The 24,134-nt window shown below is 41.7% G+C and overlaps 1 protein-coding gene across 1 annotated transcript in view; it reads left to right on the plus strand.

The window, feature by feature from the left end:
- Positions 1-24,134, plus strand: part of TANGO6 (transport and golgi organization 6 homolog) — a 141,698-nt gene that overhangs the window by 94,952 nt on the left and 22,612 nt on the right. Inside the window, exons 16-17 of the mRNA XM_081107748.1 lie at positions 5,017-5,168; positions 14,127-14,240. Coding sequence (XP_080963874.1) covers positions 5,017-5,168; positions 14,127-14,240 — 266 coding nt within the window. The remainder of the gene's footprint in view (positions 1-5,016; positions 5,169-14,126; positions 14,241-24,134) is intronic.

The following is a 24,134-nucleotide window of genomic DNA, read 5'->3' on the forward strand; positions in this document are numbered from 1 at the left end:
TGGTGTTTTTTTTTGAAAACTGAATCAATGGAAGTTAATTTAGAGGATTTTTAAAAAAAAAAAATGTTACCCATTAAACTACCAGCTCTGAGGTAATAAGGACTGCAATTTCTTTGCACCATTTTTACCCACAAATAAGGAAGCATAGAGCTGGCAGAAGTAATGCCATTCCCAAAGCAGAGGGGAAGCTCCAGGTTCTGCTTTCTTGAGATATAATTCATATACCATACAATTCACCCATTTATAATGTGCAATTAATATCTTTTTTTGTATGTTCACAGATATGCAGCCATCACCAAAATCAATTTTAGGACGTTTTTATCACACCTAAAGAAACCTTATACTCATTACCAGTCAGATAATCACTGATCTACCTTTTTCTCTTTAAGGATTTACTTATTTTGGACATTTCTTATAAGTGAAATTATACATTTTTCAGCACATAAAAAATGATCTAGCCAACCATGAAAGGGCATGGAGAAACCTTAAATGCATATTATGAAATGAAAGAAACCAATCTGAAAACTCTACATGCAATATATTCCCAACTCTAGTTGGCAACATATATAGTTGGAGTTTGAATTTCATGGGTCCACAGATTTTTCTCTCTAAATACTGTAATTGTATTATGTGTTAATCAACTGTTTATGTTATTGGTAAGGCTTCTGGTCAACAGTAAACAGTTGGGGGGAACCCTTGCTCCTAACCCCCGCATTGTTCACAGGTCAACTGTATATGACATTCTGGAAAAGTCAAAACTGTGGAGCCAGTAAGATAAGTGGTTGCCAGGGGTGAGCCGGGAAGGAGGAATGAATAGTCAGAGCACAGAGGATTTTTAGGGCAGTGGTTAGAGTGTCGGCCTGTGCACTGAAGGGTCATGGGTTTGAATCCTGGTTAAGGGTACAAGGATATGGTTGGGGCACATGCCAGAGGCAACCAGTCAATGTCTGTCTCTCCCTCTCCCTCTCTCTCTCCCTCTCTCTCTCCCTCTCCCTCTCCCCCTTTATCCTTCCCTTTCACTCTCTCTAAAAAAAAAAAAAAAAAAAAAAGGCAATGGAAAAAATGTCCTCTGGTGAGGATTAACAAAAAATAAAAAATTTTCAGCTCTCTCTTTCACTATGCATTGATTTTTTTTCACCTTCCTAAGCAACTCATTTTTATCAGATCTGTTCAAACAAATCTAGATCCTTCACACACAGAGGTTTGCTTCTCAGGAAGGTTAATGATTGCTGACATCCTGACAAGAATATGAAGATGCAAATCGCCAGGTGTTGTCATTGCACAAAGTAGAAGTCACTGATGCTGAACTAAGTCAAACCCCTCTGACCAGCAGCTACTTGAGTAAGTTTCTGAAAGTGAGCTTGGATTTCCTGTGTGCATTTCCCTGGAGCTGCTTAGAAATGCTGAGGAAAGATGGTGGTTTCCCTACCTTCAGTGCCATGGACATCTGTAGTCGACATGTTGTAGCCTGTGGTGATTGCTTTCTGAAAATGGAGGTGAGGAAACTCAGAAATCAATAACATGTTTTGTTAAAGCCATATAATATGCATGTTCTGAAGGCGACAGCTCAACAGGATGGTAATGAATGTTTGCCCTTGTCAGGGATCAAGTGTCTGCCATCTTTCAAACAAAAAGTGAATTAGGATCTTGGAATCTTGTGGTTCAAATAAATTAACTGAAACAATAACACCATTTCATCTGGATATAGAAAGATACAAAAAAAAAATAGGTAAAGAAAATACCCCCCCTAAGCACACACACACCACAAACCAAAACCAAGAATGGATGGGATAATTGAGATTTGATTGCTTAATCAGAAACTAAGGAATATTTGTGGGTGTTCTGGAGCTGTGGTTTTAGTTCATAATGAACTAGGTTAGTCAATAGTTGCGAAATATACTCAGCATATAGCTCTCTTCACATGAGCTACTACTGTATATAGTTCCCTTTTTATAATAGGTTGTCAAATGGGAAAGTCATATATATATATATATATATATATATATATATATATATATAATTTGATTTATGCTGTATAACAGACTATTATCCCAATTAAATGGTAATTAGAAGGAAAAATTATTGGGTTTATGTTTTTCTGTTTATGTTAATTATAAAATTGACTTTTGAAGCCTTTTAAAAAACATATACTATTTTATTTGTTTTAGCTAATCTGTCTTTTCAGACTTTGTACTGTACTGATAGACATAGAACTGACATAGAAGTACTCTATAATTTTAAAGAATATTCCAATTTTCATATTATATCAGTTAAATGCTTTTAGCCGCAGGTACAGAAATTTCCAACTCAGCTGGCTTAAACAATATGGAATAAATCATTGCACATAACAAAAAGTCTAGAACCAGTGAATTCTTTGACTCCATGACATCATTCAAGATCCAAATCTTTTGTCTTTCTGCTCTGCCAGCCTCAGCTTTTTTTGCCTCATTCTCTGGTCTCTCATGGTTTCAAGTTGGCTGTAGCAACTCTGAGGTGTCACATATTTAACATAGCCAGAAGGAAAACGGTTTCTTAGGGTCTTCCAGTAGGTTTTTCTTCACACCTCATTGTCCAGACTGGGTCACCTGCCCATAAATAAACCATTTAAGGCAAGGGGGGGCTGTGTCCACCATGATGCACTTAGACCAATGAAGATGGTAGCCTGAATCACATGGGTGGTGGTTAGGACCCCAGGGAAAGGTGGATATTTCAACATAAAAATTAGAGTGCTATTTGCAAGGAATAATGGGAGAATGCCAATGAGATGTACACAACAAAATTTGACATATAGGGATCCCCTAAGCTCAAATTAAAAAACCCTTTATGGCCCTAGCTGGTGTGCTCAGTGGTTAGAGCATCAGCCTGTGTACGGAAGGGTCTTTGGTTCAATTCCCGGTCAAGGGCATGAACCTGAGTTGCAGGTTCTATCATCTTTCTCTCTCTTGCCTTCCCTCCCTTCCTTACACACTCTTTAAAAAAAAAATCAAAAGAAAAAATATCCTTGGGTAAGATTAACAACAGAAACACCCCAAAAAACCTTTATGTCGGATATTTAATTTCTATGCCTGTGTCAAATTGCAGTCCTGGAAACTTTATTCTCTCACTACATGCATTCAGTTTGTTCTGCATAGAAACCTGGTCAGGGCTGACCTCCAACCTGGAGACTAGGATCCAGTGCAGTCTTAAGAAACGGGGAGGGTGGCATAGTCAGAGGCTAGCAGAGCCCCCAGGAAATGGAAGCAGAGCTGTAAATCCCCAAGGAACAGGTTTGAGCAGAGGTGTCACAAATTTAGGCTGTGTGTGTGAGGTCCAACGGAGATTAGGTTGCACCGAACATGATGTCAGGGCTCTTTGAGAAATGCAGAGTGGATTCAGCGAGTGTTCCAGACCAATACCTGCAAAACCAGGTTGCAAGTGGGCCCAGAGCCAGCGGACTGGGCACAGTGCAGGGCTCTTGTGATGCTGACCTCCCCACTGGCTCCTTTGGCTCTCTGTGCACTTGGGGATGGTGTTGGTAGAGCATGCAGTTAATGGATGCTCATTTGGAAAGTAGTACCAAAGCTCAGGCAGGGCAGGAATTGCATAAATGGAACATTAAATTGTGGTTTTGTTTATGTGATGTATGCTCTTTTCTTTTATGGTGGGTCAGTATAAGAAATAGTCATATGATTTCTACATTGAATATAAAACTTTTGTTGTCCATTCTGCTCTTCACTTTTCTCCTAGTTCTTATGTGACTTGTTCCTTCAGGTCTTCTCCTCTGAGAGTTTTTCCCTGAGCCCTCACCCCTGGCTCTCAACCCCCCTCTCCAACCCCCACCTTCCTTTTTTTTCATCATAGTCCTTATTGCTGCTGGAAGATTTATTTACTGTATCTTCTTTCTTCCCCACTAGAAGTAGGCTGCAGGAAGATGGGGACTTTGCTCTCGTGTTCATGCTATATTATCTCCAGTACCAAGAACGTACTTTTTCCTATAAATTTATATGTTTAATATACATATTTAGATTTGTACCTTTTGTCGTTAATAGTGAGAGAAGTTGTGTGTGTGTGTGTGTGTGTGTGCGCGCGCGCATTTTTATATACATAAATGGAATGATGTTGGTTCTGTTAGTTTCTTTTGCTTAACAGTTTCTTAAGGAGACCTTTCCATATTAGTGTATATATTTCTGTCATGTAACTTTTTTTTGTTAATCCTCACCTGAGGATATTTTTTTCATTGATTTTTAGAGAGAATGGAAAGGAGGGAAGCCACACACACACACACACACACACACGCACACACACACACACACAGACTGAGAAACAGCCACGTGAGAGACACACATCAATTGGCTGCCTCCCGCACACACCTCGACCAGGGATGGAGAACGAACCCGCAACCCGGTTACCTGCCCCTGACCTATCAAATCCAAGACCCTGCAGTGCAAGGGTCTATGCTCTACCCACTGAGACCCACCGGCCAGAGCAAAGTCCCCTCTTTCCTATTCTGAAAACAGACTGTGGCCAAAAGTCATCATTGATGCGGTTTCTGCGATATATGTTGATGTTAACTGGGCAGGATGAGTCTATGATGACAACATGTAGTATATTAGGAACTGGGAGCATTTGAGAGAAATTACTTCTCATCTTTTTCTTAAATTGTATGGAAAGTACATTGTGTTCCTGATCTAAAGGGAAAATAAAACATCCTCTTTCTCCCCTTTCAAGTGATTGAGATAAATTAAATTATGCTCTCTAAGCAAACCTCTGCTTGACTCTAGGATGGTATTCACCAGTCCATCAAAACCGTTCTTGTCAAGGTCAACAGTGACCTCATTGTTACTCAATTTGATGGTCAATTATTAGTCTTTTTCCGCCTAACAGTGAATGTTCTTCCAAAGCATGCTTTTAAATAGTTATACAAATACTTTTAAAGTATAAAACACCATAAAATATACCACCATGATGTCATTATTCCTTCTTTGATAAGCTGACTGTGTGCTTTAAAAGATTTTTAATTCTTCCCTTTTCCTATAGGGGATATGGTCTCAAAGTACCGAGAACCTTTGATCCACACGTTCCTGAGAGGAGTGAGAGACCCAGATAGTGCTCACAGGGCCAGCAGCTTATCCAACCTTGGAGAATTGTGCCAGAGGCTGGACTTTCTGCTGGGCTCCGTGGTTCATGAGGTACTGCATGTTGATTCTTCTCTAAAGCTTTTTTTTCATTTGGACCTATGAATATATTGGGATTGGCAGTCACAAGACCTGTGTTCTTTTTCCAGGTCAGGTAAGTCATTTAACCTCCCTTGTCCTCACTAGTATGACACATATTAAAAGTGGTGCCCAGCCAGTGTGGTTCAATGGTTGAGCATCAACTTAGGAACCAGAAGGTCACGGTTCGATTCCTGGTCAGGGCACATGCCTGGATTGCAGGCTCAATCCCCAGTAGGGAGCATGCAGGAGGCAGCTGATCAATGATTCTCTCCCATCATTGATGTTTCTGTCTCTCACTCTCCCTTTCTGTCTTTGAAATCAATAAAAAACACATATTAAATATATATATATGTGTATATATATATGTGTGTGTGTCTGTATATATATATATACACACATATATATAGTTATATTACTAAGAATTTTTAATTTCAAGAGGATTTATTATAAAAAATCCAAGATAGATTGCCCCGGTGAGGCTGAGACGGCCCTGGTGAGGCTGAGATGGCCCTGGTGAGGTTGAGACGGCCCCGGTGAGTCTGGGACAGCCCCTGTGAGACTGGGACGGCTCCTGTGAGGCTGCGATGGCCCCTGTGAGACTGAGATGGCCCCTGGGAAGATGAGAAAAATACCACATGAACTCACTCATTTATCCTATCTAATAAAAGACAAATAGGGTAATTAACCGTACCTCCGATACGCTTCCCATTGGCTAATCAGGACAGTATGCAAATTAACTGCCAACCAAGATGGTTAACTGCCAACAAAGATGGCGGCTAATTTGCATACTGCAGGCAGGGCAGGACAGCGCCATCCCGCCTGCCCTGCTGCCATCCGGGCCTGCTATTTGCAACCCGGGCGGCAGGCGGCCCGTATGGGACCCGACCCAGGACTGGCGGGCGGGACCACAGTCATCCGCCACTGGCCATGCCCACAAACGGCCCTCACGCGGGGATCCGAGGCTGGTGGGTGCTAATGCACAGATCCGCCACCGGCCATGCCCACAAACGGCCCTCCCGAGGAGATCTGAGGCTGGTAGGTGCTAATGCACCGATCCGCCACCGGCCACGCCCACAAACGGCCCTCCGGAGGGGATCCCAGGTTGGAGGGTGCTAATGCACCTATCTGCCACTGACCACGCCCACAAATGGCCCTCCCACGGGGATCCGAGGCTGGCAGGTGCTAATGCACCGATCTGCCAACACGCACACCCGGGCCGCCTTTGCCCTGCGCAAACTATGCAGCTGGGAGAGGGGAGTGGGGCCGCTGGGAGCAGGGTGGGAACTGCCCGGGGTTTGTGTCAGGCAGCCCAGAGCGGAGTGCAAACTATGCAGCCAGGAGAGGGGTGAGGGGCCGCTGAGAGCAGGGCGGGAACTTCCCGGGGTTTGTGTCAGGCAGCCCAGATCAGAGGGTGAACTATCCCCACCTGGAGCTGCTTGTTCATTCACTTACTTGCTCATTCATTCACACATTCACTCACTCAGCAAACCCTCTCAGGTCCCTGGCTCCAGGCCAGGCACTGAAGTTGAAGCAAGATAAGACAGAGCTATGTCCTCAAGATATTAGTAATTCAGTATGCAGCCAGGAGAGGGGCGCCAGGCTGCTGGGAGCAGGGCAGGAACTTTCCCGGGGTGGGCTTCAGGCAGCCTGGAGTGGGGCCAGAACTTCTGCCCTGTAGCTGCTTGCTCATTCACTTACTCGCTCATTCATTCACTCATTCACTCATTATTCACTCACTCAGCAAACCTTCTCAGGTCCCTGGCACCAGGCCAGGCACTGAAGGTGAAGCAGGATAAGACAGAGCTATGTCCTCAAGATGTTAGTAATTCAGTAGGGCGAAGCAGGCACATGAACGAGGCAGTTGTATGCACAGATGCAGTGTACTGCGTTCGGTGAGGGCTGTAACTAACGCCAACTTTGTTCTCTTGATAAAATGAGGCCTCGGGAGCCAGGCTGCCCCAAGCCTGTAGGCCTGTGCCTAGGCCAGGAGTGGCTGGGGATCCCGGAACATGACAGAGGGTGCAGGTCAGGCTGAGGGGTCTGGCCCCACTCCTCACCCTCACCCCCGAGTGCACAAATTTTTGTGCACCGGGCTACTAGTGGATAATAAGGACCATTATAGACTGATGAACAAAAATGGATACAGAGGCAGAGCAGCATTGAGCAGACTGTCAAACTACAGTGGGAAGCCTGGGGAGGGTTTGGGGGGGGGGGGGGACTAGGAGATCAACCGAAGGACTTGTATGCATGCATATGAGAATAACCAATGGACACAAGACACTGGGGGGTGGGGGAGGCCGGGGGAATGTCGGGGGGGGGGGGGAGGGGAGGAGACATGTGTAATACTCTTTGTAATACTTTAAGAAATAAAAAAATTAAAAATTAAAAAAATAAAATAAAAAATAAAAAATCCAAGGTAACTAAGAGAATTGAAGAAACCTTGAGGAAGGACAGATGAAACTTCACTGGGGTCTCTGGAAATACACTCATGGATTATTCATTGACTTGAATTTTTGCTATTTCCTGACTCCTGAGCTTTATATGCTTTGTTTTATTGATTGTAAAGGCTATTCTTATAATTAAATTCCAACTTAGGATTTTTAGGGAAGTTATGCACCAGTCATTTTCTCTCCTTGAACTCCTCTTGAGGGACATACCTGTATGCCCAACTTTTGTATCTTTTTAAAAATAACTTAGAAACAATGATTACTACTGACTTAAAACCTTCAATTGCTCTAATATACATGAACCATTAGGCACCTGATGTTTGGTTGTTTTAGCAAACCTCTTGTTGTTTAGCAATATCAACTTGTAACACCTAAGAAAAGGCCTTTTCGGGACTATATTTTTATGTCAGTTAAGGATTTCAGCTTATTATAACTTCTCTGGGTCAAATATTGAAATGGTTCCCACATTTTTTTCTGTTTACTTGGTTTCTTCATATGACTCAACCTAAGCTGAACCAGAAATCATGAACTGAAACCTATATAATTTTATTAGCCCATGTCACCCCAATAAATTCAATAAAATTTTAAGTAAAAATTTTGAAATCACCCAGATGTCCGTAGATGGGGAGTTTGTTTGTTTTTAGATTTTGTATTGATTTTTAGAGAGAGAGGAAAGGAGAGAGAAAAAGAGAGAAACATCAATGTGAGAGAGACACATTGGTCGCCTCCCACATGTGCCCCAACCAGGGCCAAGGATGGAACCTGTAACCCAGGTACGTGCCCTTGACCCGGAATCGAACCCATAACCCTTGCTTTTGTGGCCTTGAAAAAGAGACTTGCCATATGAAAAAAAGCTACTGACAGGAGGGGTCATGTAGCTTCATCTTAATAGCATTTGCTTTTGACAGTGAAACTTCTGATTTGAAAAACCAGGTGTTTCCATCCCACATAATTTCTGTCTCTTCTTTTTAGATGTTCCTTCTTATGTACCACCCCACGCTTGCCGTGTCATCAGTGCCAAGCCGGCCGCCTTGGCTGGACCACAAGTTAGAACATGATTGGACACCTGACAGTTTTAGTATTTCATTCATTGAATCCTCCTATAGTCAGACTGCTCTTGTCCATTCCCATGGAAAAAGTAGGATATTTGGCATGGCTCTTAAGTAGTTCTTCATTCACTTCTTCATTTAACAAATATTTATTGAGCATTTACTCTATGCCAGTTATGGGACTATAACCAAGCCATATGCGAGGAGGTGGGGATCCAAAGTTCCTGACCTCATGGAACTGACACTTAACAGAGGAGAGTTAGGTAATAAACAAGCAAGCAAGTACACAAATACGTACTGTGGTTGGATGGAATAAGTGCTACGGAGGTAAATTTAGAAAGGTAAGGGGCAGGAAGGGAGCTTGACCTTGTTTGTGAACTTGGATGAATAGGAAAAGCTTCAGTGATGAGTGACTTTGGAGCAAAGACCTGAGGAAGTAAGGGGCTGACCCAGGCAGCTACCTGGGGAGAGAGCATTCTTGGCAGAGGGAGCAGCAGTACAGAGGCCCTGAGGCCCGCTAACAGCAAGGCTAGTGTGGCTTGAGTGAAGAGGGTAAGGGAAGAAGTCAGAGAGGTTATTGCAGTCCAAGTGGGGCCTTGTAAGGACTTTGGCTTTTACTGTGAGTGAGATGGGAAGCCAAAGCAGAGGGATGAAGCGATCTAATTTATTTTAAACAATTATCGTGTGTTCTTCTCTGATAGTTCTCTCAGTGTCTCTTAAAAGCTCTGGAAGTCTTCTAGTCTCAAGAATGCTTAGCCCCGGTGTGTACTGGGGGTGGGAAGGAACTTTAACCTTGGGAAAACCTGTCTTTGGCTGCAAATTGAAGGACTTCTCCTTCACTAGCATTTGTCATGTGCCAGGTATGTTAGAGGACACAGTAAAGGACCCAATCTCTCCCCCCAGGGAAACCTCAGGGGAGTGTGAAATACAGAGGAATGAATAGACAATGGACTAGAGGGATGACATAGTACAAGCACAGGGTGCTGAGCAACACGGAGCTGCGACCCTCAGTTAGAAATGCCAGGGCAGTGAGGACGTTACATTGATCAAGTGTTAGCCAGGCAGAGAAAGAGGAGAAGCGTAATCTGTTTTGATATAAAATTGAACAAAGTAGCCACCATAGGCTCTTCTACACGATCTGATCTGCGGGTCAGAGTTACAGCCCTCAGGCATCTGAAGAAAACCGTCCCCCGTGTTGGGTGGTCCAGATTTGTGGACTGTCTGTGCCGAGACAGTGCTTGCTGGTAGAGGAAGAATATCAAATGTAGGATCATCTTTTCCACATTCTCTGTACCGGGAATTCAGGTTTTTTCTCTCTTGTCGATGTCAAGATTTAACCTGTTTGGAGAGCATTATTTACCCCAATTTCCTCTTGTTCTTGTCAAGAGCTATGTTACTTGAAACCAAATCTTGAGAAGTTCTTTATTCTTTATCACTTTCTATGAGAAGTAAATATGATTTAAGGCAACCACAGTGAGAGGCCCAACCTCAGTGCAGCAAATGAGATGTGCCCCAGGTGACAAGTGCAGGAGCATTGGCATCGAATGTGGCGCCCACGCAGAGGATACGAAGCTTCCACCTCTGATCCCACTGCGTGACCGGCATTTACTACCAGTTTTCCACAGTCAGTGCAGCTTCTAAGCGGCAGGGTGTGTGCAGGGTGAGGGCACGTAGACCCCTGAGACCAGGACTCGGCTGCATGTCCTGGGAAACCTGCAGGAAGCTGGCGTGGCCTCGGTGGTTCTCTTTCATGGCAGGTTAAATGAGCGAGCAGAGCACGTGCGAATTAGAGACCCACTGCCTTTGCTGTTCAGGCTTCTTAGTTTACAAAACAGAGGGACAGATGGTCTAGTTTCAGACTAGTGAGCAGACCAACTGAATTTTAACAAAGGAAATGTTTGGAAAAGGGATGAAGATGCAGTTGGAAAATTGAAATCATGCTTTCCTGATACATACCTCCACTCTGGTACCTCTCTTCTGGAATTTTCCAAGGGTTGTTTCCCCCCCCCCCCCCCATCTTGCCATTTGTATTATTTATTTATTTATATAGTTCTGATTATGTTTGGTGTGTGCCAGCTATTTGAGGAGTGATATTTTTCCTATTTCTGTTGGCTCCTATCAAGTGTCAAATTGCTTAATCTGACCTTTAGTGTTTCCAAAGCAGTCATCTTCCTTCTCTCTGTATGGCTTTCAGAAGTGGGTATGATTGACATAATTTAGCCAATGAAGAAAAAGCCTTGCAGAGGACAGTTTATTAAAATAGCTACATTGACCCTTAGGCAGGCCACATGAAGATCACATAGAATGGGTTTCTGTTCTCTGGAGGACTTAGGAACAGAATAGAAATATTACACCAGTTCATAAATTAGTAAAGACCTTACCTCATCTATCTATTTGCCAAAGCTTTTAGGGGTGGAAGGCAGTGTTGAGTGTGTCCTTGGGGTTGGAGGTGAGAGAGACTAGCCATGGGAGTGGCTTGTTCAGGTTGGATGGATGGAAGAGAGTGGCCATGCATTTGGTGAGGGGTCTATTCCACTGGCCTGCAGAAGAGCAACATTACAGATTCGTTTTGGGAGTTTTACCTGGAAAGCAGACGGCCTTTCTTACCTCTAGATGATATCTGTAAGATCGTATTAAAATTTTGATGCTTTAAAAACATTTTGCATAACTGCTGTCATACACTTCATAGAACTTGGTATTTATGGCAAAGGTATCAAGGAAGGTTCATGAACACTCCTGTTCACAGATTCTTCCTGATTGTCCCGGGTGGCTAATTGCAGATGGGCTTGGTACAGTCTGGTGTATAAATCACTAACATCCTGTAGCAAGCAGGAAACCATTCCAGCTGATCTCAGCAAGGCTTGTAATAACCAGCTCCTCTGTCAGTCATGCCTTCAAGGTGGCACTGGCATTCGAGAACTGGCCTTGCCAGGGAAGTCCTTTGCCAGCCAGGATGGCTCTGCCTGTCCTAATTATAGAATTCATGTCTGAGGGTTAGAGCTGGCCTTACACTGAGAGCCAAGGCAGAAGCATGGTGTACTCAGCAAGTGAACAGAACAGCGGTGACAAAGCTGGACATCAGCAGGGTTCTAGGCCTTGGTCCCACAAATGTGGAAACATGGACCCAAAACTAAAGGGAAGCCGGCAAAGAGGCCTGGGCGCATCTGCACATTAAACGGGCCCTGTCCTGGCTTTCACACTTTAGTTATCAGACTGAGTAAGCTAAACTTTCATGTGTCAAGAAAGACTCAGACCTAGCTCTAACTTGTTTCCCTGATTTCAGCTCTTACCTTGTAAATACTAAGCCTGCAAGTAGAGGTAGCTATTATATTGTTGCCTGTTTGGAGGTCGCCCAAGGAATTCCTCCTAGGACTGAATTGCTTTCACCGTTAATGCCAGGGGCATGGAAGCCACTGATGGCCTTGGGTCAGGGTGTCCCAGGTCAAAAGCAGAAGCAGCTTGCTGGGTCGCATTGAAAAACAGTCCTCAAAGAATTGCATTTTTCTGGGATTTTTCCTTCACTTACAAGCTGCAAACTTATCTAATGGAAGTACAACTTGATTGAATGCCAGTGCACCACAGATGCAATTATATTTAAGAACAAGCTACTTCTTCTCATCTCTCTGCCATCACTGATTAATTAGACACTTTGAACTATGCCCAACTGTTTGAAAGCTGTGAAAAATACAACCTGCATAGTTAAAATTTCTGCACAAGCCTATGTCCTCATTTGTGCCTGTATGTTTTTTTTTAAATATATTTTATTGATTTTTTACAGAGAGAAAGGGAGAGAGATAGAGAGCTAGAAACATCGATGAGAGAGAAACATCGATCAGCTGCCTCCTGCACATCTCCCACTGGGGATATGCCCGCAACCCAAGTACATGCCCCTGACCGGAATCGAACCTGGGACCCTTCAGTCCGCAGGCCGACGCTCTATCCACTGAGCCAAACCGGTTTTGGCAATGCCTGTATGTTTTTTTTAAAAAGCACACAAAACATTTTTAAGTATAATATATATTAATACATGTTTCCAAACACACAGTCTGGCTATTTTCTTATCATGGTTAGAAATTCCTCCACGGTTGGCCAAGAAATACACTCACATAGTAAATCAAATAACCAAGTATGTGAGAGACCAATTGAATAATTTTCTTACCTTCTATTTTGTGCTGCCATTGGTCACACTTTTAAAATTTTTGCTTTTTCTTTTTAAATCTTGCACAAGTGCCTCCGAAAGGTTTGCTGCTAATATTTTTAGTGGTCCCTCTATGCCTACTAGGAGCAAGGTATAGAAACTCTCATTTTATTACGTGTAATTATTAGCTATATATATGAAACCATGTTTTGCAAGTAATTTCCAGTCTTTTCTGTTATAGAGCCATCTCTTAAAGTAAATGAGCCCTGAACGACCTCCTCCACAAAAGAAGCCCAGGCAGGGAGTCTCTGAAATTGGCCCCTGGTGACTCACATGGGGTATAAGCTGGATTTGTAGGACTGGGAAGTCTGGACATGCTAAAGATCAGTTTGAATATTTATGTGTTTCTCTGTCCCTGGGCAGAAACTTTCATCAGTGGCACATTCATATGCATGCCAGGCCTGAATGTGAACTCTGAAGCCTGCTTAGGTAAAGCTCCGTGGTTCTCAGCCCCCAGGGGCCGCTGTATTTTGGAACAGCTTTTCTTCCTTTGATTCAGTGTTCCCAAAGGGGGGCAAGTAACAGTTCTTGCCACTATTTTTTCTTTAAAGATATTTTTATTGATTTCAGAGAGGAAGAGAGAGGGAGAAAGAGAAACATCAATGATGAGAGGAAATCATTGATGGGCTGCCTCCTGCATGCCCCATACTGGAGATTGAGCAACACAGGCATGTGCCCTGACTAAGAATCTAACTGTGACCTGGTTCGTAGGTTGATGCTCAACCACTGAGCCACACCAGCTGGGCAGTTCCTCCCACTTTTGAGGAAATATTTGCATTTGAACATACCTTTATTATACAGTCATGTGCTGCAAAATGGCATTTCAGTCAACAATGGACCTCATATAAGATGGTGACCACAGCTCAGGTGTGTGGTAGGGTATACTCCTAGATTTACAAAAGTACACTGTGATGTTCGCACAACAACAAAATTGCCTAACGATGCATTGCCCAGAATGTATCCCCATCCTTAAATTGCGCATAGCCATATACACGTATCCCTTCCCACTCCCCAATTTCCCTCCTGAATTCCAAACCAGGTTTTTGTCCTTTTCCAGAAAAGCTAGCCTAAATCAAGATCTCACCACGAGATCTCTCTTACTGAGAATGAGGAAACTTTCCACCCCTCTCTAAGTTAGATTGTTCTTGATGGATGTATAGAAAGTGGAACGTACTTAAGAGGCTTTATGTAATTGTGCAATCATGAGTTTTATTGACTTCTTCCCTCACTCTCCTAGGTAACAGCTTGTCTGATTGCTGTGGCTAAAACAGACCATGAAGTTCAAGTGCGCAGAGCTGCCATCCATGTGATTGTGCTGCTGCTTCGGGGACTCAGCCAGAAAGCTACAGAGGTAACTCAGTCTCTTACCGTTTGTAATTTTCCCACCTCTGGTTTTTGTCTGTTTATCAGTCTTTCTTGCACCAGGGCAGGCCTCAAACCTTTTCCCTGGGTTGACTCATGCAGATGAATCGATAAGCAGAGATTTCGTAGCAGGAAATAGTATTGTTTGCATCTACAGGAAGATGTTTCTTCTGTAACATAGTAGGTAAATTACACACTAACTGCTACAGGGAAACCAGAGCACAGATTTGTAGATTGAAGCTCTGCGTCTTGGCATTCCCAGGTGAGCTAGCTGGAAGGCACTGAGCCTGCCTCTGTAGCCTGAACTTCAGTAACTTGCCTTCCTGACTCATGATAGTTCATACTGAATTACAAAAGGGCCTCATTTTAAATGTTTCCTTTCTAACGGTGAGTTCAATCCATGAGATTTTAGTTGCTGCATAAATTAAACTTTCTTCCTCCTCCAAGTGGGTTTGGCTGGATTTCTCCTCAGTGTATGGCCAACACAGGAAGAAAGTATTTGTATCCATATGTGACCTGAGAATGAGTGACCTCTAAATTAATTTCCTTCTTGATCTTAATGGACATTTATTCCCAGTTGACTTTGAAGAGAGAGTTTGCATTAATAATTCACTTACTGGCATCCACAATGCTCGTCTGCGGCTGGCACATCGGTATTTAACTAATAGTGTCAGTGAAGTCATTAGAAGAGTGATAGTTTTGCCAGACACACAGGCTTTATTCATGCTGGAATTTTGCCATATCAAGTTTCTTACACCATTTCGTACAAGCTTGGACTCATTAGTTCCCCCCTAGTTATTATCTAGGACCTTGATGGGATTGCAGTATGTACAGATCATAACTGAGTAACTCAGATGATTAAATCGCAGTAGGATACACACTGCCCTGTGGAGAATCTGCTGTACAAGAGCGGGGGGCGGGGGGTGATTAAGAAAGAGTGAGTGTTTTACATCCATTGTCAAGATTTACAAAACTCTTGACAAATATTTCAGGGTTGTGTAAGTGGTTAACGATAGGGAAAACTTGGTGAGGGGTATACAGGAGTTCTCTGTGCTATCTTTACAACTATCTGTAAATCTAAAATTATTACATAATAAAAATTTGTGTAAAATATGATAGACTATTAAATCTACAATATTCTCTGAGTGCAACACACTCTCATTAAGCGAGGGAAAAGAAGGGAGGGAGGAAAGAGAATATATATGCCTGGTTAGTAAAGTGAGAGAAGAAACAGAAAGAAACACTATCCAGATTTCTCATATCCTTGTGTAGCCAATGCAAGCAACACTGCTTGTCTTACCAGCACTAAAATAATCTGTGGCCATGGAAGATTTTTGTCACTTTCCAAGGCCATGTGAATGAAACACTTCTATTCTCCAAAACAACTCTAGTCTGCACTCACCAAAGTTTATAAATTGTGCTTAGTGGATAAAGAAGAGGAAATGGGACAGAATGGATGTATGATTCCTCTTCCTGTGGCATCCTTGAGACCAGGTGTGTTAAATCTTGTAATCGTAGGTGTGATTATCATCAGGGCCACTTTAATAAGAAGCGGAGATAACCACAAAGCTTTCAATCTGGGATTTCTCTTTACTGCTCTGTTTTGCCCCCAGGAACAGCTGAAATGAAAATGCCACTTTGTTGATGAAGTTTGGTGTGTTTTTTCCTTCTAATCACTATCTCTCAAGCAATAGAGTGCCAAAAGATAATCCCAGGTTTCAGTGAATGCTCTGTTGTTCATAGAGGTGCCGGCCAAGGACCTCTGTGGTTCTGGCAGCTTGAAAAGGAAGCAGAGAGTCCAGTGAGAGGCAGAGGCTCAGAAGATCAGGTGATAGACTGGGATCAGAGAGGGAAGACATCACCACCTCTGACTCATGAGACAGCTTCTATCTCTTTTCTACTTGAAAGTAGCCAGGATTTTGTGCAGTCAACACAATAATCACATTGGAGGAAAATACTGCATTCAATTTTATTGAAATACTTATTTTCTCTTTTTAGCCTTATTTTGACCTATGACTATATCTTTTTGTTAATTCATTCCCAATATGTCCTGAAGCCTAAGAGAACCAGGAAAGACACCTCTTTAAACCCATTCTACTTTATGCTTGATGGAAATGAAATTTACTGGGATACCCAGGAGAGGAGCTATGGTTAGACCTGTATCTTCCATTGGCCTCAGAGTTAATAGCCCTCCTCAACATGAAGAAGATGAGCTGAGTGACAGAATGAGAAAATTATGCCTAACTATATGCATTTCCCGAATTAGGTTTTTGCAGGGTAACTAATTTAAGCATTGGAAATGTTTAGAACATTCATATTCATATACCAAAGACAATAATGAATAATTGGGACAATAATGACTGACTAATAGTCTACCAGACTGGCCCTCCTTCAGGTAACAACTAAAAACCCTGCGTATAATATAGTAGACAGCTGTCTGAAGACCCTGGAGTGTGGTCAGAAGCAGGCAGGTTCTTATGGGGAATCCATGCTTAGAGAAGAGGTGCTACACAAAATAAGTTCCCATTTTCTTGGCTTTTAGCCAAGCCTATTTGATGAGGAATGCCATGCATTAGGGGCGCTGGTCGGGAAGACCTAGTCTTTCTAGAATGTGGAACCAGAAGATCCACCCTGAGGAAGGTACCGCTGCAGGAGAGAGGCTACAAATCCTAGAAGGAAAGGATCTGGAGAGAGGATTCCCAAATTCTGTCTGCATACATCTCTGCCTGACCTCTGAACCAAGCAAGATGATTGCCTGCTTTAAAGAAATAAAAGCACTGATTGGAAAAGAAAAGAATCCAGAGTCTCCATAATTTAATGTATATAATGTCCAGGATACAATCCAAAATAACTCAATATATGAAAACCCAAGAAAATGAAATATATTCTCAATAGAAAATAAAAATCAACTGAGACCAACCCAAAGATAATCCTGATATTAGAATTATCAGGCAAGGTTTTAGAGCAGTTATTATAACTATCCTCAATGAATTTTTTTAAAATATGCCTGCAATTAGTAAAAAAAAGGAAATCTCAGCAAAGAAATAGAAATGATTTTTTAAAAAAGAGCCAAAAGGAAGTTCTAGAACTGAAAACTACAATATATGAGATTCTTCTTACTAGTAAAAATCACTTGATGGCATTAGAAGCAGAATGGAGATGACCAAAGAAGGAATAAAAGAATTTGAAGAGCCGTAGCAGGTTTGACTAAGTGGTTAGAGCGTTGGCCCACTGACTGAATGGTCTTGGGTTCAATTCTGGTCAAGGGCACGTACCTCGGTTGCAGGCTCGAACCCCTACCCAAGTCAGGTACATGAGGGAGGCAACCAGTCGCTGTGTCTCTCTCACATTGATGTTTCTGTTTCTCACCCTCCATAGAGCAGTAGAAATTATCTGATGTGAAGAACAGAAGGGGGATTAAAAAGTGAGTGATTTGGAGTGACCAGAAACAGGGAGCTACCTACACTTCTCCCAGGAAGAGTGGTTCATTATCCACTAATTCTGTGTTTGTGGTGACTTTATAGGACATAACTACTGTGAATAATGAAATCAGCTGTGGGGGATACATTCCAAGACCCCCACTCACCAGTGCAGGCCTGAAACCACAGATGGTGAATCTTATGTGTGCTGTGTTTTTTCCTGTACATACATACATACTTATGACAAAGTTTAATTTATAAGTTAGGCACAGTAAGGTTAAAAACAATACTATTAATAAATTGTAATAATATACTCTAATAAAATTACAGTGGAACCTCATTTCTCATATTTAATTTGTTCTGGAAGGCTGTTCAAAAAGTGATTTGTTCAAAAACTGAAGCAACCTTAGCTGGTGGCCTGTGGACTAAAGGGTCCCGGGTTCGATTCTGGTCAAGGGCACGTACCTCAGTTGCAGGTTCCTCCCTGGCCTGGGCCCTGGTCAGGATGCGTGCAGGAGGCAACCAGTCGGTGTGTTTCTCTCACATCGATATTTCTCTCTGTCTTTCCCTTTCTCTTCCACTCTCCCTCTAAAAAAAAAAAAAAAAAAAAAAAAAATCAATGGACAAATATCCTCAGGTGAAGATTAAAAAAAAAAAAGATTTTTTTTCCCCATTAGAAATAATGTAAATTGAATTAATTTGTTCCAGACCCCCAAATGATTCCCTGCTTTAACCTTTCTTATATACAGTATATATCTAATATAAATAAATATACGCTTCTTTATAAATAAACACTTCTTTTCTTAAATTTTCTAGTACAAACCACCCTGTACTAGCCTTAAATGAATTTTTCATATATATCACTGAATTATTTATTTCTGGAATTTTCCATTTAATATTTTCAGGCCACGGTTGATTGCAGGTAACTGAAACCTTGGAAAGTGAAACCAATAAGGGGGGGACTACTGTATATACAATAAAAAATAAAAATTGATAATCTTTGTTAAAACATAAGTGATTTGGGATTGACTATAGTTCTAGATTTATCACGATAGCTCCTACTGCCATCCTGTGTGTAGTTTACACAGAGCTGACTTCTTGCAAGAACTGTGAAGTACTTGAGAACTTTGCAGGTGGGTTTATAGTGACTAAGTATAGTAGCTTTGACATTGAAACTTTCCCCCTTGCCTTTTAATATTAAAAGATAATTCCCAGTGCTTAATTTTTCTTCCTTCTAATCCCTAATTTTAGAGGACAAAAGAATAAACTGCCCTCTACTCTGTCTAGTGGGAGATAAGTAGTAGGCTTTAGAATTCATTCCTTCAAGATGATAAATAGGTATTAACACCAGGTCGTATCTTCAAAACTAAGCAAAACCTGAAGTATCTTTGGGGGGAAGAGTTGGGGTTTCATTTTTAGTTGATAGCTGAGTCAGGTTCTGAGCCAAACCCAGGCCTCTACCCAAGAGTGATTTTTAATTCCTTCTTTTTTGACTCCAGTTTTGTCTGATGACAAAACTCCTAATAACATGGTGAACAATGGTTTCACTGACACTTGTGCAGTTGGAGGTTACTCTCCTTTGTTGTGAGAGAGAAGGCAGACCCTGGCTAAAAGAAAAAATATGAATGACGTTGTATGACATTATGCTTTTTTAATTACAGCAGTCACACAGTCCATCCAAAATGTTCAGTGCGTGTGTCCTAGGTTCACCTGTGTCTGTCTGTCTATCCAGACTGGGAACTAGGGCATGAGGACATAGCACAAATGACAAGTTATAAGTAAATAGACAGACTTAATGGAAACTTCCTTTCATTGGTTTTTGTTTTATCCTGAAAGCTATTTTGACATCTGGTGTGGGTTTTTTTGTACTCTGGGTACAATAAACAGGCCTAGTTCCCTTCCCAGAGCTAGTTTCACAGACACTGATCCTTTTGAACAGATCGAAGGCTCCATGTGAAAAACAAATGAAAAGAACACATAAAAATGATGGGGATCCAGGTAATAATTATTCCTCTGTAAACTTTAAAAAAGTGCTTGGGAGAGCCCTTTCAGGACTGAAATTAAAGAGTATCTTCCCTTCTTGGGAGTGTGAAGCTGTAGCCACTTGACCAAGGCAGCAATTCTGTCAGTCATCTGCTACTGGCCAGGGCTCAGGAGTTTACAGTATTGATATTATTCATAAAAGGCATGGAATAAGAACTCAGCACTTGAGGCCCTGGCTGGGTGCTCAGTTGGTTAGAGCATTGTCTCTGGATAAGCCAAGGTTGTGGGTTCGATCCTCAGTCAGGGCACATACCAGAACCACCCAGTAAATGCATAAATAAGTGGAACAACAAATCTCGCTCTCAAATCAATCAATAAATTGAAAAAAAAGAAGAATTTAGCATTTGTTGGACATTGTTTACAGTGTCAAGAGAGACAGGCATAGAGGAATTTTAAAATATCTATGCTGTAAGTTTATAAATTATCTCCCCAAACACTTCCCTCTTTACTTACTCTTAGACATCCTAGCTACTATGACTCCATTTCAGTCTTAAAAGAAAAAACCCTCTTAAACCCTGTATTAGTTTCTTTTCATTTTTTAAATTTATTATTGACTTTAGAGAGGAAGGAAGATCGAGAGAGAGAGAGAAACATCAATGGCGAGAGAATCATTGACCGGCTGCCTCCTGCATGCTCCCACCGGGGATAGAGCCTGCAACCCAGGCATATGCTCTGACCAGGAATTGAACCGTGACCTCCTGGTTCATAGGTCAATGCTCAATTGCTAAGCCACGCCACCCGAGCTGTATTAGTTTTCTTAGGGCTGCTGTAACAAAGTACTACAAACTGGGTGACTTAAAATAATAAAAATGTACTGTCTCATAGTCCTAGAGGCTAGAATTCTAAAATCAAAATGTTGACAGGGCCACATTCCCTCTAACCTACTGTAGGAAAATCTTCCTTGCCTCTCCCTAGCTTCCAGTGGTTTACCAGCAGTCTGTCACTTATTGGCTTGAAGATGCACAACTCCTGCCTCTGCCTTGTCATCATATGCATTCTACGTGCACGACAGTGTCTTCACCTGACTTTCTTCTTGTTGGGACACCAGTCATGTTGGTGTCCTATTCCAGTATGACCTTATTTTAACTAATTACAACAGAGCAACCCTGTTTCCCAATTAGGTCACATTCTGAGGTCCTGGGGTTAGAACCTCAACACATCTTCTTGGAGGAAGCAGGAGACACACTCAACCCATAACGGGCCCTTAAGATTCCATAGTCATTTCTCTTTTGTGCTTATGTTTCTCCATCTAGTCATTATTGCTGCGTCTTGAGAAGAACCTGTTTTGTTTGGGACATCTCTGTCTCTGTTACTCTCTTCCTTTTTTTTTTTTTTTTTTTTTAAGCTTTAAGAGTCTGTGCTACATCCCAGAGCCTCAGGAAGGCAAGGGGGGCCGTGTATCAAACAAGCTTACCTCGGAAGAAATGGATTCTCACAGTTTAATAGAGAAAATAATGAGGGAGCATAGAATAATTTGGGGGCTGCTGAATTTGGAACAAGTTCTGGTCTTGGTGCAAATTTCTTAATCTCTCTGAACCTCATTTTCATATCAATCCTATCTACCTGACAGAGATGTGGCATGAATAAGGTGGGATAACATGTAAAACTCCACAAATTGTAAAGGATGCTAAATATAAAAGACAACAATGCTGATGATAACTACTAATCCTTATTGTTGTTGTTGTTGTTGTTACTACTACCACCACCACCACCACCACCACCATCGCCATCACTGCTGCTATCCAATCCATAAATTTGCTGGAGGTTTTTAATCATTTTAAAACCCACCAAAGAAAATTTCATATTTAATCTAAACGAATAGGCCATTTATTTTATGGCTGGAACTTTTAGAGGTTTACACCTTATCCTGCCAGGCTCTCATCATCAGTCATCTCAGATTTTGGAAGACAGACTTCATTATATGGAACCCAGCCTTCTACTCTGTGCAATGATCTCGTTGCATATGCCCCTCACTCTTCCTCAGGATGGGTACCAACTCAGCTGGAAGCTAGATGCTCTGTAGTTACTGAACCACAAGTTATTGGACTTGATTTGACCTCCAACACTCTTGTTTTTTCCCTTTCTTACCTACCACTAATAAGCAATTGATGTAGTACCAGGAAATAATAATAATAATAATAATAATAATAATAATAATAATAATGCTGTGTGCTTATATAAAGCAGGCACTGAGCTAGGTGCATAGCTGTATTATTTCAGTTGATTCTCTCAGGAACTCTGAGGGGTAGGTAGTGTTATCCCCATTTTACAGAAGACTAAAGGAAGCCCCTCGAGATTAAGCAAACTGCTCAAGATCACACTACTAACAAGTGGCAGAGCTGACTTAAACCCAGGCTGTGTCTCCACCCAGCTCTTCTGTTTCCTAAGTTTATTAGACTGCTTATTTATTTTTTAATACTCAACTGGGGATATGTTTTTAATTGAGAGAGAGAGAGAGAGAGAGAGAGAGAGAGAGAGAGAGAGAGAGAGAAACATCGATCGATTACCTCCTATACGCCCCCTGACTGGGCATCAAACCCACAACCCTTTGGTTATAGGATGATGCTCCAACAAACTGAGCCACCCCTGAGACTAGACTGCTTATTTTTTAAAGAAAGAGCAAATAAAGATTATTTTTAAGGCAAAGAATTACACCAATAATGGGTGAAAATATAATTTTCCATGCTGAGGAGATTTAAAGTGACATTCTAGTTTATTCAGTAAAGATTTGTACCAAGATCCAGTTCCTGTTTAGCCATATACTTTTCTTTAAATAACAAACATTTCATCACTTCTCTGTGTCAAGGTGTTGTGATGACTTTTACACCTGTTATATAGAGTTAGAAGCTTGTCTTATTCTGTTTTGTCTCAAGCCCAACATAATTTGCTATCCTTTACTTCTTAAGACCCAGTCAGACCAGAAGCACAAGTTTTCAAATATTCATTCCCACACATTAAAAACTGAATGTTTAGTCATTAATGAATGCCTGTTTTCCCAAGGATCTCTATTGCCTGTCAAATACAGATTTGTAGATAGCAGTGATTTTCAACCTTTTTCATCTCATGGCACACATAAACTTACTAAAATTCTGCAGTATAGCAAAAAAAAAAAAAGGTATAATTTTTATTGATTTACCTACCCTTTATGCTCCAAAGTGACTTTTTAAAAATCAGATGTCTGTACTTATGTATAAGGATTTCTGGTACTAAGAATTAACCAATCAGACGCAACCTTAATTTGTGACATGATCAATAAGATGCAACTGTATCATATGACTTATATGTTTATGGTTCAAGACAGGGCATTCACACCAGGTGGTTATTGTTGTGTTGGCTGTTGTCACTTTTCGTTGACAGTCTAAGGGAAAAGAGGTCAGTGTTTCTGACTAAACAGTCAGATATTCCATGTTTAAAAACTCTTGCAGCACACTGGCTGAAAATTGCTCTTACATAGAATAGCAACTCAGAAGTCTTGCCCTTAAATTTCTGAGTTAAAGAGAGTTTATAGCTAGATAACCCTGGAGATAATCGGAGGCCTTTTTCAGAGGCATATTTGTCCCAGGATCTGAGCCAGGGTCTGAGAGAGTAGGGCTGGAGGGTATCAGGAGAGCAGCAATGCCAGGCTGGAGACAGAATGAATCTGGGTGAGGTTGGTGAGTAGAAAAAAGGCAAGGACAGGGTCCAGGTAGATGAAGGCTGCTGCTGCTGACCCAAAGGGAGGTAAAATAAGTGTGCTGTTTATCAATAGTTCAATAGCCACCAAAACCGGTTTGGTTCAGTGGATAGAGCATCGGCCTGCGGACTGAAGGGTCCCGGGTTCGATTCCGGTCAGGGGCATGTGCCTTGGTTGCGGGCACATCCCCAGTGGGAGATGTGCAGGAGGCGGCTGATCGGTGTTTCTCTCTCATCGATGTTTCTGGCTCTCTGTCTCTCTCCCTTCCTCTCTGTAAAAAAATCAATAAAATATATTTAAAAAAATATATAGTTCAATAACCTCCACTCCCCCTTTTTTATCACATAATTTCTTAAAGTGAGATATTCATATCTATAAAATTTACTGTATTAACGTGTACAATAGAGTTTTTAGTATATTTATAAAGTTGTGCAAACCTCACCACCACCTAATTCCAGAGCATTTTCATTAGCCCAAAAAAGAAGCTTTGTCCCCATTAGCCATCACTTCCACCATTCCCCCCTCACAACCACTAATCTACTTTCTGTGTATCAATTTGCCTTTTCTAGATATTTCATATGAAATGAATTTATAGATGGCTTTTTATGTCTGCCTCCTTTCACTTAGGATAATGTGGTCAAGGTTTGTACATATTGTACCATGTATCAGGATTTCATTATTTTTTATGGCTGAATAATACTCCATTGTATGGATATACCACATTTGTTTATACATCAGTTGATGGATA

The sequence above is a fragment of the Myotis nattereri genome, assembly GCF_964212035.1.
Source record: "Myotis nattereri genome assembly, chromosome: 15".
Taxonomy (NCBI): Eukaryota; Metazoa; Chordata; class Mammalia; order Chiroptera; family Vespertilionidae; genus Myotis; species Myotis nattereri.